Here is a 14,462-nt window from a genome sequence, read left to right as displayed (position 1 = left end):
CACACACACACACACTCTCACACACACACACACACACGCACACACGCACACACGCACTCACACACTCACACACACACGCTCACACTCGCACACGCACACAAACTCACACACACACACACACACACACACGCACGACATGCGGCTGATCCCTGACGTGAAGCTCCAGGAGGAGTGTTCCAGTGAAGCCACTGCACTCAGATCTGTTCAGAAAGGCCAAACTGAGCTAAAGAGGCTCACAGCTGACTGACCGGACGCTGGAGAGCTTCTGCAGCAGCATCAGCATCTTCTCCAGCAGCGGCGGCTCCAGACGAGGGTTACGGAGGAACAGCGAGGCGCAGCGGAAGAAATCCTCGGAGCTGCACTGATCCAGAAAAGCCGACAGCGTTCCTGCTGGACAGAGAAGTGTTAGTCTGAGATTCAGAGCCGCTTCATATCTCGAGGAGTAGAAAACATACTGATTCCATTTCATTACACAAAACATAACATTAACAAGACAGGCATTATTTCTACAATAAAACAATAACATTCATGTTAAAGCTTAAATTAATTTTCATTCTAATATTAATTATTGCTGATTAATATTAATTAATAATTTATAGTAATTAATAAACTAATTAATATTAATGCAACACAGAATTTCTATATAAATGTGAAAATTATTAATATTACAATGAATAATATATTACACAAAAATCAATAAAATTAATGAATTAATAAAAGTGAATAAATCAAATCAGATTTAAATAAATAAGTTAAATAAATAGATTTGATTAATATATATATATATATTAAAACAAATAAACAAAATTGGATTTAAATAAACAAAGACAGTTAAACAAAATAAATAAAAAAGTACTTGGCAATAAAGCCGATTAATCTGATTCTGATTAAATAAATGTGATTGAAATAAATTGATAAAAAATAAATACATAAAATTGTATTTAAATAAATAAATATGTTTGAAATAAATACATTGATAAAAATAAATTGTATTTATATAAATAAATTAAAATGAATTAATCTGATTTAAATAAATAATAGATTAAAATAAATACAGTTTAAATAATAAATAACTAAATAAAAAACATTTTAATAATTTTTTTTTTTAACAAAATGAATTTGATTAAAAGAGATAAAAACATAATACAGTTTCATTTAAATAAGTAATAAATTTGACTAAAATAAATAGATTAAAACTGAGACTGGGCTGATATTCTTTCAAAAGAAAGAAAAGTCACGCAACGCTCAGAAGAAAGAACGCTTTGAACGAGGTTCACGTAGGTTTGAACGAGGTGATTATCGGGGGCACTATCACTTTAAGAAACCAGCTACAAACTGCATGCTAAACATTACAAAATAAAAGAACCTCAGTCTTTCCAGACAGACCTCGAAATCATCCCAGAACTGCTTTTGTGATGCATCCAGAGGCAGTGACTGAAAAGGATACAGTAACCATGGTAACGCTGCACACACTAACAGCTGCATCCAGAACACACACCGACTGTGATGGGATTTAATTAAACCCATTATTAAACCACTAATTAAATAAACCGGCGGAACTGGGTCTGGCGTCCCATAATAAGATTTGAAAAACTAAACTAAACTAACTAAACCTGACAGAAAATAAAATAAAAAATGATTTAAAAAAATGTTTTGATTTAAATAAATACATAAAAACATTTGATTAAATAAATGAATGAAAATGTATAAACAAATCAAATTTGATTTAATAAGAAAAATGAATTAAATTTGATCAAAATAAATAAAATTTGATTTACATAAATATACATTTGAATAAATTATCAAATAAATATGACTGAAATAAATCAATACACTTTGATCTGAACAAGTAATAAATTAATATTGAAACAAATAGATTCAAATAAATAAATATAAATGTGATTTAAATAAATACAATTAAAAAAATGATTTAAATAAATAGTTTAAAATAATACAATTTAATTTAAATAAAATAAAATAAAATAAATTAAATACAAAAATTTAACAAATAAAAACATTTAGAATAAATAGAAAATGAATGAAGCGTGATTTACGAATACATTTGATATAAATAAATAAAACAAACAATAAACATTTGATTAAAATAAGAAAAGATTTAAATAAATATAAAAATTTAGATCAAATATAAATACAATTTTATTTAATAATAATAATACATCTAACAGGACACTACTATAGTGAGTAGGACAAAGGTGCAAGGATGTAATGAAATATAAGCTAAATATTTTCCAATAATATTTTACACAAAATTATATTATTTATTTTTTACAGTACTAATTTGTAAGAATTTAGAGTCCCTCGCACCAGGATGATCCTATTTAGGAGTCCGTTTAGTGGAAATCCCACAACAGCATATTCTGCGCTCATGAAGAAAGAGTCTCTCACGTGATTCTGAGCTCATCTGCAGCAGCACATCCAGCGACGGAGCCAGAAGAGCGGGACTGGCAGATCTCAGCAGAGCCAGAACCACCGGCAGAGCCTGGTACTCCAGGAACAGAGCCTGCCCTTCATCGGTGCGAACCGCACAGGACAGCACCTCCACAGCCTGAGCCAGAACATCCACTGCACATCAGACATAATTACACAGACACACCATCAGAAATCTACTTCTGCATGATAAACTGAACACTGTTCACCGACACTCACAGATTCATATGCATAACAGCCGAATAATGATTACAGGAATAGTTCACTCACAAATGAAAATCTGCATCCGAGTTGGTTTCTTCATCAGGTTTGGAGAAATTGCATCAGTGTCTCACTGCAAGTGAATGGGTGCCGTCAGAACGAGAGCTGATAAAAACATCACAATAATCCACAGCACTCCAGTCCATCAGTGAACATCTGGAGAAGACAAAAGCTGAAACACATCCAGCATTAAGACGTTTTTAACTAAAATACATAGAGTCCATAATCAATAATAACTCTTCCTCCAGTGAGTCAGTGTTCTGGTGTGAATCAGGAGAGAAATCTGCACAGATCAAGCAGCGTTTAAACAGCTCTAAACACATATGTGGCTGGATTTTGATGTGAGAGACAACAGCAGATGCACTTTTTCACTGGAGGAAGAGTTATTATGGATTATGGACTCTATGGTATTTTAGATAAAAGCGTCTTAATGCTGGATGTGTTTCAGCTTTTGTCTTCTCCAGATGTTAACTGATGGACTGGAGTGCTGTGGATTACTCGTGATGTTTTTATCAGCTCTCGTTCTGACGGCACCCATTCACTTGCAGTGAGACACTGATGCAACGCTACATTTCTCCAAACCTGACTCATGCACATTTTCAACACGTTTTACTTTCTGAGTGAACTCTGCTTTTAATATAACATTAGACTAACGCTAATGAGATATTTTAGTCTCGAGTGGAGCTCGAACTATTTATTCTGATTACAGAAACGCAATTGTATTGATTTCCGTGACTGTGGGAGCCGGTGGGAGAAATAAGCAATGCATTAATTGACTTTCTGTGGCTTTTCGAGCAACTAAAGGATCTGATGAACTGCAGACTCTCAGGAACAGAGCGAGACGCGGCTGATCGACACAACAACGCTGCCACCTGCTGCAGACGCTGAGAAACCACTGACCTTGGCTGATGGTCTTGATGATGATGAGGCTGCACAAGAAGCGCGTGAGGAGACAGGAGCTCTTGAAGAGCGGAGAGACGCGCGATCCTCGAGACACCTCCTCACCCAGCCTCCTCAGCGTGGAGGTCAGGACGGTGTGCTGGAGGACAGAGAGACATCAGAACACACGCTTCTGCAGGACGCTTTCGTTCTGGGCTGAGAGCGTCTTCCTGAATGAAAGAAAACGGCTAGCACATTATGAAACGAGGCGCAAACACCTCTGAAAACTGAAGACTGGACACAAACCAGAGACCTAGAGAGCTTAAGGAAGTTTGTTTCCGCTGCACGACTAAAAAAAAAAATAAATAAAATTCTGACCTTTTCAGAATTCAGTCAGAATTTTGAGACACAAAGTCATATAAAATCTGAATAGTGAGATTTATAAAAACAGTTGCAGTCTTTTTATTTGTTTTATTCCGGTGCAGAAACAAAAAAAACTGAATTGCAAGATGTAAACTCAGAATTCTGACAGAAAAAGTCTGAATTGCGAGACGCAAACTTGCAATTGTGAGAAAAATAGTCAGTGTTGTGAAATATGAACTCAAAATTGTAAGAAAAAAAGTTATTTTTTTTATTCCACGGCAGAAACAAGCTAGCTCATGGACAAACAAGACTAAATATATAAAATGTACAAATGGTGCGGTTTAATAATGTGTAATAATGTGTAGCTAGGTACATTTTTTAAATTAGAGATCAACCGATATTGACTTTGTTTATAACCGATACTAATGTATTTGCACATGTCTGATATGCAGAACTGATCTTTATTTATTGTTTTACTTCCGTTTATGATACATTTATTATTGTAAATTAACATTATTATAATTATCATACTGTTATTATTATAAAATGTAGAATTTATCACAATAATAAAAAGATGGCTTTTTAAAACATTTTTTACAATGGCAACAACTAAACAAATAATATTATCTAAATAAATTGACAAAGTCTAATGTTTTCAAAATGTTTAACTTTGCATAAACGTAATCATTTGTTTAAACTACAGTTTGAAAGAAAGGTTTAGGTGTTGTTTATTAGGCTAAGGAGTAATAATTACACATTGTCAGGAAAGTAATAAAATACATTACATTAGGGTCCATTTTGAACGGTACGTTATCAGAATTATTAATGTTTTTGTCAGTCTAGATTATGAAACACCTGCTGATGGCATTTATCGGTGGATATGATATGAAAAAAACAATATCTGATTAAGAAAAAAAGGCTTAAATATGGGGAAAATATCGCACAATAATAAAAAGATGGCTTTTTAAAACATTTTTTACAATGGCAACAACTAAACAAATAATATTATCTAAATAAATTGACAAAGTCTAATGTTTTCAAAATGTTTAACTTTGCATAAACGTAATCATTTGTTTAAACTACAGTTTGAAAGAAAGGTTTAGGTGTTGTTTATTAGGCTAAGGAGTAATAATTACACATTGTCAGGAAAGTAATAAAATACATTACATTAGGGTCCATTTTGAATGGTACGTTATCAGAATTATTAATGTTTTTGTCAGTCTAGATTATGAAACACCTGCTGATAGCATTTATCGGTGGATATATTACAAAACCGATATCCGATTAAGAAAGAAGGCTTAAATATGGGAAAAATATCTGTAAAACCGATTATCGGCCAATTTTTATATCATATTATCACATGATCAATCAATCAATCACAATCTGATCAGAGTCCAAATTTTTGTCAGTCTAGATCAGGGCTGTCCAAACTCGGTCCTGGAGGGCCGGTGTCCTGCAGAGTTTAGCTCCAACTTGCCTCAACACACCTGACTGGAAGTTTCTATGCCTAGTAAGAGCTTGATTAGCTGGTTCAGGTGTGTTTAATTAGGGTTGGAGCTAAACTCTTTTAGGGAAAATATAGGTAAAAACCGATTATCGGCCAATTTTAACATATTATCACATGATCAATCAATCAATCAATCACAATCTGATCAGAGTCCAAATTTTTGTCAGTCTAGATTATGAGATACCTTCTGATAGCATTTATCGGTGGATATGACAAAACCGATATACGATTAAGAAAAAAGGCTTAAATATCGGTAAAACAGATTATCGGCCAATTTTAATGCAAAGATTGAGGCTGAAAAGAGGACGTTTAAATATGGTCAAATCAGGGTGAAGTTGAGACAAATGCAGTAAACTTTACATATTATCACATGATTAATCAATCAATCACAATCTGATCAGAGTCCAAATTTTTGTCAGTCTAGATCAGGGCTGTCCAAACTCGGTCCTGGAGGGCCGGTGTCCTGCAGAGTTTAGCTCCAACTTGCCTCAACACACCTGACTGGAAGTTTCTATGCCTAGTAAGAGCTTGATTAGCTGGTTCAGGTGTGTTTAATTAGGGTTGGAGCTAAACTCTTTTAGGGAAAATATAGGTAAAAAACGATTATCGGCCAATTTTAACATATTATCACATGATCAATCAATCAATCAATCAATCACAATCTGATCAGAGTCCAAATTTTTGTCAGTCTAGATTATGAGATACCTTCTGATAGCATTTTTTTCGGTGGATATGACAAAACCGATATCCGATTAAGAAAAAACGCTTAAATATCGGTAAAACAGATTATCGGCCAATTTTAATGCAAAGATTGAGGCTGAAAAGAGGACGTTTAAATATGGTCAAATCAGGGTGAAGTTGAGACAAATGCAGTAAACGTTACATATTATCACATGATCAATCAATCAATCAATCAATCAATCTAGCATCCAAATGTATCACTTGCTGCGTAAGAATGAGCTTTGAGGAGTAAAAACTGTGTCTAAGCGTAAGAATGACGGTCTGCACAGTAAGTGACAGGAAACATCAAGCAAAGACAAAACTAGTGTTATGAAAATATGGTTTTGTGCTGGTAATAGAGCATGTGTTGTGCTGCTTTTGTGTACCTGTGAGCTGCGCTCCAGATGCAGCAGGCAGCAGTAGATGCAGCGCAGCAGAGACCGCAGCAGCAGAGACGGCTCCACCGCAGCAGCAGCCGCTCCATGAAGCTGCTCCACCAGCATGGGCAGAACCTGACAGCACAGCAATCACAGCCGTTTCAGCACACAACACAACCATCATCAAGCTTCTGCTACTCCAGCGTCTACGCTCTCCATTCCACACCTGCACAATTATGACTATTTATTTTGAATTTAACAGAATGGACATCAAACACTTTTTTTGGAGGGGTGATAAGCTCCCACTGCATTTTCTATTTGATGGATTTTCCTCAGATCCCAGTTATTCATAATACACATATTATTAATGGTTGCTAGGAAGATGATTACTGTAAAACTGTATGTACGGACACCAATTGAAACTTTTTTTTTTTAATAACTCGAATGTACACTGAACACACACAAACCGTGAACACACACCCGGAGCAGTGGGCAGCCATTTATGCTGCGGCGCCCGGGGAGCAGTTGGGGGTTCGGTGCCTTGCTCAAGGGCACCTCAGTCGTGGTATTGAAGGTGGGAGAGAGCGCTGTACATTCAATCCCCCCACCTACAATCCCTGCCGGTACGAGACTCGAACCCACAACCTTTGGGTTATGAGTCCGACTCTCTAACCATTAGGCCACGACTTCCCCAAAGAATGGACATCAAACACTTTTTTTGGAGGGGTGACAAGCTCCCACTGCATTTTCTATTTGATGGATTTTCCTCAGATCCCAGTTATTCATAATACACATATTATTAATGGTTGCTAGGAAGATGATTACTGTAAAACTGTATGTACGGACACCAATTGAAACTTTTTTTTTTTAATAACTCGAATGTACACTCTACAGGTCAAAAGTTTGGGATCAGAACGATTTTAATGTTTTTTACAGGAGGTTCTTCTGCTCATCAAGGCTGCATTTATTTGATCAGAAATACAGGAAAAAATGTAATATTGTGAAATATTATTATGATGTAAAATAACGTTTTTCTATTTTAATATACATTCAAATCTAATGTATTCCTCTGATGCGCAGCTGTATTTTCAGCATCATTCCTCCAGTCTTCAGTGTCACATGATCTTCAGAAATCACTATAATATGCTGCTTTATTATCAGAGCTGGAAATTGTTGCTGCTTCATATCTTTTTGGAACCTGTGATACTTTTTTCAGGATTCTTTGATGAATAAAAAGTTAAAAAGAAGAGCATTTATTGAAAATAGAAATCTTTTCTAACAATATACACTAGTTCAAAAGTTTGGGGTCGGTACATTTTTATTCTTTCTTTTTTTGAAAGAAATTAAAACTTTTATTCAGCGAGGATGTGTTAAATTGATAAGAAGTGAAGGGAAAGATTTATAGCGTTAGAAAAGATTAATATTTTGAATAAATGCTGTTCTTTTTAACTTTTTATTCATCAAAGAATCCTGAAAAAAGTATCGCAGTTTCCAAAAAAATATTGTGCAGCACAACATTAATAATTCTAATAATAAATCAGCATATTAGAATGATTTCTGAAGATCATGTGACACTTTATACTGGAGTAATGATGATGGAAATTCAGCGCTGCATCACAGAAATAAATTATATTTTAAAGGATATTAAAATAGAAACCATTATTTTATATTGTAATAACATTTTGCAAGATTACTGTTTTTTTTCTGTATTTGTGATCAAATAAATGCAGCCTTGATGAGCAGAAGAGACTTCTTTAAGTCTTACTGATCCCAGGCTTTTGACCGGCAGTGTACATTAATGTTTGAATCCAGCAGAGAACGTAATAGAATACAGTGTAACTGTAAAGTTAAAGTATAAAGTATAAACTTAAAGTTGGTCTGAGTGGCATTAAACAGCTTCAAGCTTCAAGCAAGATCAAAGACCATTTTTAATATAACTCCTTTTTATTCATCAAAGAATCCTGAAAAAACTATCGCAGTTTCCAAAAAAATATTGTGCAGCACAACATTAATAATTCTAATAATAAATCAGCATATTAGAATGATTTCTGAAGATCATGTGACACTTTATACTGGAGTAATGATGATGGAAATTCAGCGCTGCATCACAGAAATAAATTATATTTTAAAGGATATTAAAATAGAAACCATTATTTTATATTGTAATAACATTTTGCAAGATTACTGTTTTTTTTCTGTATTTGTGATCAAATAAATGCAGCCTTGATGAGCAGAAGAGACTTCTTTAAGTCTTACTGATCCCAGGCTTTTGACCGGTAGTGTACATTAATGTTTGAATCCAGCAGAGAACGTAATAGAATACAGTGTAACTGTAAAGTTAAAGTATAAAGTATAAACTTAAAGTTGGTCTGAGTGGCATTAAACAGCTTCAAGCTTCAAGCAAGATCAAAGACCATTTTTAATATAACTCCGACTGGATTCGTCTGAAAGAAGAAAGTCATATACACCTAGGATGCCTCGAGGTGAGTAATTTATGGGCTAATGTTCATTTTTGGGTGAACTAACCCTTTAAGCTTTCAAACCATATATAGTTTGTTAAGATTACTTTAGGTTCAGACTAAGATATTACTGTTTAAAACACGTAATGGCAAGTCGGCCCACCGGTGGTCCAGTGACAGTCAACAGGTTAAATAACATGAAAATAATGTCACGGTGTAAAGAAAGCAATGCTTTTAAAAACAGGCTTCAATTTTATCATGCGAAACTGTGATCTGTGATTCATGTTCATGTGAATCCCGTCAACATTTAACAGCAAAGCTCAGTGTCGGTGCGTAAGAACACACAGATGACGAACCCTGGCGCATCTCTCCTGCGGGGAAGGCCTCGACCCGTCTCTGACCTCCATCAGCTGACCGTCCACCAGCCAATCCAGCAGCAGCGGCAGCAGCCCGTGTGTGACGGCCTGACGACAAACACACACCACAGCAGCTCCATCAGAGCTCATTACAGCTCCCAGCATGCTCTGTGATCAACAGAAGTCCTCTACAGTCGCAGGAGCGCGCTGCTGATGCTGTGTGTAAACAGCTTCATCACCCGAGCCGCTCACAAACACAGGACAGACATTACCTTGCCTGCTGCTTTACTTGACTGAGGTTTCTCTGGTTTGCTGGGTTTGGGGTCGAACGCTTTAGGAGCAGCTGTTTCTCGGCTCCTGTGTGTCGTGAAGGACTCGTACTTTCTCTGCAAAAACAAACACACAAGTAAGATTTTAATGTTTCTGAAAGAGGCTCTTCTGCTCGGCAACGCTGCTTTATTTGATCTTTTTGGTCAAATAAATGCAGCCTTGATGAGCAGAAGAGATTTATTTAAAACACATTACAAATCTTACTGATTCCACACTTTTGAACAGCAGAGTATATATTATATACAGTATATATACTGTATATAAACACATGACATATGTCTCACCTGTTTCTTCATAGAATCGTTTAATTCCTTCACGGAGTCAAAGCTGGCCTTCATCCTCTTATTCTCTTTGGTTTTCTGCTTCAGAGCCGCTTCCAGCTCACTTTTCTCTTGCTGATATTGCTGTAAGAAAAAACTAACATATTAGACATGCATTAATAATCATTTTATTCATTCAGTTATGTTTAATAATTCAATGTGGTTGTTGTTTTCATAACGTCGATTTTCATAACTAAAATTTAAAATAGATGTTAAATAGGATAATTAAAACCCATTTTTCCTCAAAACTTTAAATGTATAATTTGTATTTAACAAGATTAAAAAGCTTTTAAAGGGTATCAACCAAGTAAAACTTTTTTCCTGAGCAGTAGAATCCAATAAAATATGTCTGATAGACAATTAAAGGGATAGTTCACCCACACATACACACACACACACACACACACACACATGAACACACACATCACATTACACACACACACATCACATGAAGAGAATAGACCTGTAACCATTAAGATCACAAAACCAGAAATAAAACCAATATTGGTTCATTGTATCAGTTACTGGACACTGGAACCCAAAACATAAACCTAACAGATGCTGTTTACTGTGGAGTGACAGATCGCTGTGAGCTGATCGTCTCCTCCGCTTTAACAGCAGCTACAGCTTCAAATAAACAAGAATGAACATCCGAAGCGATGTTAAAAGAAAGAGTACTGTATCATGTCTCATGTAATCGCTCAATCAGTGTTCCAAACCCGGAGAGACGACTATAGATTGTGAACGATGCGTCACGTAACGTCACATTTACTCAGAAAACATATTCGGTGACCATAAACTCTAGAGAGGAGCATTTCAATGAATATATGTACCATATAACATATTCATTATCATTTCTTTTTACTGTTCTTCAATATTTAATTTATGTTTGAATAAATCTGTCAAGTCTTTGTGACAACCACCATTTAAATGTTTAATATTTCAAAAAAACGAATTGGAGTAGAAATATAATTATGGAATTTAAAGTTAAAGTTAGTATTATAACTTTAACATTAGAAAAACTTAACTGAGTATATTTTAAGTGTTTGCATACAAATGTCAACCTTCCATATTATTGACTCTCAAAAATCAAACAAGAATTATGAATCTGGATTTATCCAATGTTCTGAAATTGTATGCGCATATTTAATTAGACTATGCCCTATTTGCATATTTGAACATAACGTTGTCATTTTAAAAACAAAAGGTTATTATTACAATATCTTTGAAACATTGTTTACACTAATTTAACAATTTTGTTTTAAAACAATCAGCTGAAATGTTATTTCAGTTCAAGTTTAAGCAACAGAACTGTTTTTTAATGGTTTAGTTCCTATAATAAGCCTGACTGACGCGCAGATCATCTCTGCAGAGATGCAAGTCTCACCTGCAGCCTCTCATAAATGTGCAGCATCTCCTGATACACGTGCACGGCTGCGGCGCTCCGGCTCTGATCCGACCGGGCCAGGCTTGACGGCAGAGTCACATCTGGAGAGGCATAAAGGAGCATGACTGAGCGCGAGTCGACTCTCTGAGCTCGTCTGATCTGAGTCTCGTCACCTGTGTCTGTGCAGAACACGTCCGTCTCCTCGGGAGAATCCTCTTCAGCGCTGTCGGGTCTACTGGAACACCATAAGACCACCGCAATCATCATCATATTAACTAGAGAGTACAGTTCGTAGACAAACTTTGAAGTTGGCTTGAGAAAGCCAGGCCAGAAAGTTTTTAAAAAGTTGTAAAAGTTTGACGGTTTTCAGTTTGAGATAGTTTAAAAGATTAAAGTCTGAATGTTGTTAGCATGATTAGCATGTTTCTAGCATGTTGTTAACATTATTAACATTTTACTAGCATGTTGTTAGCATGATTTGCAAGATACTAGCATGTTGTTAGCATGTTACTAGCATGTTGTTAACATTATTAACATTTTACTAGCATGTTGTTAGCATGATTTGCAAGATACTAGCATGTTGTTAGCATGTTTCTAGCATGTTGTTAACATTCTTAACATTTTACTAGCATGTTGTTATCATGATTAGCAAGTTACTAGCATGTTGTTAACATGTTTCTAGCATGTTGTTAACATTATTAACATTTTACTAGCACATTGTTATCATGATTAGCAAGTTACTAGCATGTTGTTAACATGTTTCTAGCATGTTGTTAACATTATTAACATTTTACTAGCATGTTGTTAGCATGATTAGCAAGTTACTAGCATGTTACTAGCATGTTGTTAACATTATTAACATTTTACTAGCATGTTGTTAGCATGATTTGCAAGTTACTAGCATGTTGTTAGCATGTTACTAGCATGTTGTTAACATTATTAACATTTTACTAGCATGTTGTTAGCATGATTTGCAAGATACTAGCATGTTGTTAGCATGTTACTAGCATGTTGTTAACATGTTTCTAGCACGTTGTTAACATTATTAGCAAGATACTAGCATGTTGTTAGCATGGTTAACATTATTAACATTTTACTAGCATGCTGTTAGCATGGTTAGCAAGTTACTAGCATGCTGTTAGCATGTTACCATCATGATTAGCAAGTTACTAGCATGTTTCTAGCATGATTCTATTATGATTAGCATGCTACAATCATGTTGTTAACATGTTTAACAAGTTACTAACATGTTGCTAACATGCTTCTAGCATGATTAGCATGTTACATCATGTTTCTAGCATGTTAACATATTTTACATGTTACTAGCATGCTTCTAGCATTATTAGCATGTTACTAGCATGTTGTTAGCATGATTAACAAGTTACTAGCATGTTTCTAGCATGATTAGCATGATTCTATTATGATTAGCATGTTACTAGCATGTTTTCTAGAATGATTAGCATGCTGCTAGCATGATTAGCATGTTACTAGCATGTTGCTAGCAAGTTTCTAGTATGATTTTAACGTGATTTATTGCATATTGCTAACACAAATTGTTTAAAATCAGCTGATTTGGCAAAAAGCCAGCTAAAAACCAGTTAAAACCGGCCTAGGGTAGTTGTCTAATCTTAGCTGGTTTAAGCTGAAAGTTTAAGCTCGGTTGTTCTTAGGCTGGTTTTATCAGCGTTGTTCAGCGGGGAGTTGTTAAGCTTAAAAACACCACACGTCTCAATGCAAGTCTATGGGATTTCTGCTGGTTTTGATAGCCTGGTTTACGAAAACCGGAAGTCAGATCAGTTAGAAAAGCCAGAGCTACTAGCTTCAGACCCGTCTCAAGCTCTGACCCGAGTTTGGTGGTCGCAGGAGGAGACGCAGCTCAAATGTTGGCTCAGAATTAGAAGAAGATGATTAAATAGTAGATCTTTCTCAAGCCAGCTTAACTACAGCAGATGACCCCTGACCCCTGACCCCTGACCTCTGTGGCAGGTCAGAACGCGTCCTGTAGCGCTCTCTGAGAGCCGTGCGGTGGTCTGGCGTGTGTCCATCAGCAGACGCGTCTGGAGCCTGCGGAGACAAAACCAAACCAGAATCTGAACCTGGCTCTATCTGATGTTCATGTGCTGGTAATGTATGCAAATTAGATGATGCCTCATTTGCATATTTAAACAGAACAGTTCAGAAAACTTGTAATACAAAGAATGCTTGCAATTCTTATAATAATAGAAGATCAATAATCGGAGCTAGAATGAAAATGTAAAGGGAAGTATACCGAATTCCTATTGATAACAAATGTAACAATGAGAAATACATATATCTGTGAGCTTCAGGAGTGCATACACTATATCTATAATATAATATAATAATATTCACCTGGTTGCGCCTCTGAGCATACTTCTGCTTCAATGTTTCGATTCTTTCGTCGAGATCAGAGTCAGAGTCGTGCTTCATGTTCTTTTCAAAACAGCCGCAGCTCGTCTCCAGGAAACACTTAACCGGCACCGGAAGTGAGCGCTCTGCACTCGCGCGTCAAAATAAAAGTCACCACCAGATTATATCATTCTAATCTTCAAACTAGCGATTTTATTCGCATTCTATCCTGCATAATAATATCATTATTCTAACATTAAAATCCGCTTCTTTGTTCCTTAGGGTTAAAATAAATACATAATAAAAAAGTAAATTTAATCAACTAACTAAATAAATTCAATTTAAAAAATAATTAACATAAATAATAATTGAACCTCTTTATAAATAATATAAATAATTACGGTTTGTAATTGTGTAAATTAAATTATATACATTTATTACAATAAATATTTTTAAATAAATATTAACTAAGTAAACTAAAACATTTGAAAAAATATGAACATGAATAAATCTGATTTATTTTTTTGGACACAGACACACACACACACACACTCACACACACACACACACTCACACACACACACACACTCACACACACACACACACTCACACACACACACACACTCACACACACACACACACTCACACACACACACACACTCACACACTCACACACACACACACACTC

General features: G+C 35.4%; 1 protein-coding gene across 1 annotated transcript in view; it reads right to left on the bottom strand.

Moving 5' to 3' along the window:
• Positions 1–13,913, bottom strand: part of LOC107573491 (coiled-coil domain-containing protein 138) — a 16,810-nt gene extending 2,897 nt beyond the window's left edge. The window contains exons 1-11 of the mRNA XM_016259921.1: positions 13,778–13,913; positions 13,383–13,471; positions 11,581–11,642; positions 11,408–11,508; positions 9,985–10,104; positions 9,643–9,756; positions 9,371–9,478; positions 6,565–6,690; positions 3,610–3,748; positions 2,407–2,583; positions 249–387 (exon numbers count right to left, since the gene is read on the bottom strand). Of these exons, the coding sequence (XP_016115407.1) occupies positions 249–387; positions 2,407–2,583; positions 3,610–3,748; positions 6,565–6,690; positions 9,371–9,478; positions 9,643–9,756; positions 9,985–10,104; positions 11,408–11,508; positions 11,581–11,642; positions 13,383–13,471; positions 13,778–13,855 (1,253 nt within the window). The 5' untranslated portion in view covers positions 13,856–13,913. The remainder of the gene's footprint in view (positions 1–248; positions 388–2,406; positions 2,584–3,609; positions 3,749–6,564; positions 6,691–9,370; positions 9,479–9,642; positions 9,757–9,984; positions 10,105–11,407; positions 11,509–11,580; positions 11,643–13,382; positions 13,472–13,777) is intronic.
• Positions 13,914–14,462: the final 549 nt, after the last annotated feature.

Source organism: Sinocyclocheilus grahami, unplaced genomic scaffold (assembly GCF_001515645.1).
Source record: "Sinocyclocheilus grahami isolate Dianchi unplaced genomic scaffold, SAMN03320097.WGS_v1.1 scaffold1959.1, whole genome shotgun sequence".
Classification (NCBI taxonomy): Eukaryota; Metazoa; Chordata; class Actinopteri; order Cypriniformes; family Cyprinidae; genus Sinocyclocheilus; species Sinocyclocheilus grahami.
Note: the sequence above shows the minus strand (reverse complement) of the source record. Positions and strands in the feature narration are given on the sequence as shown.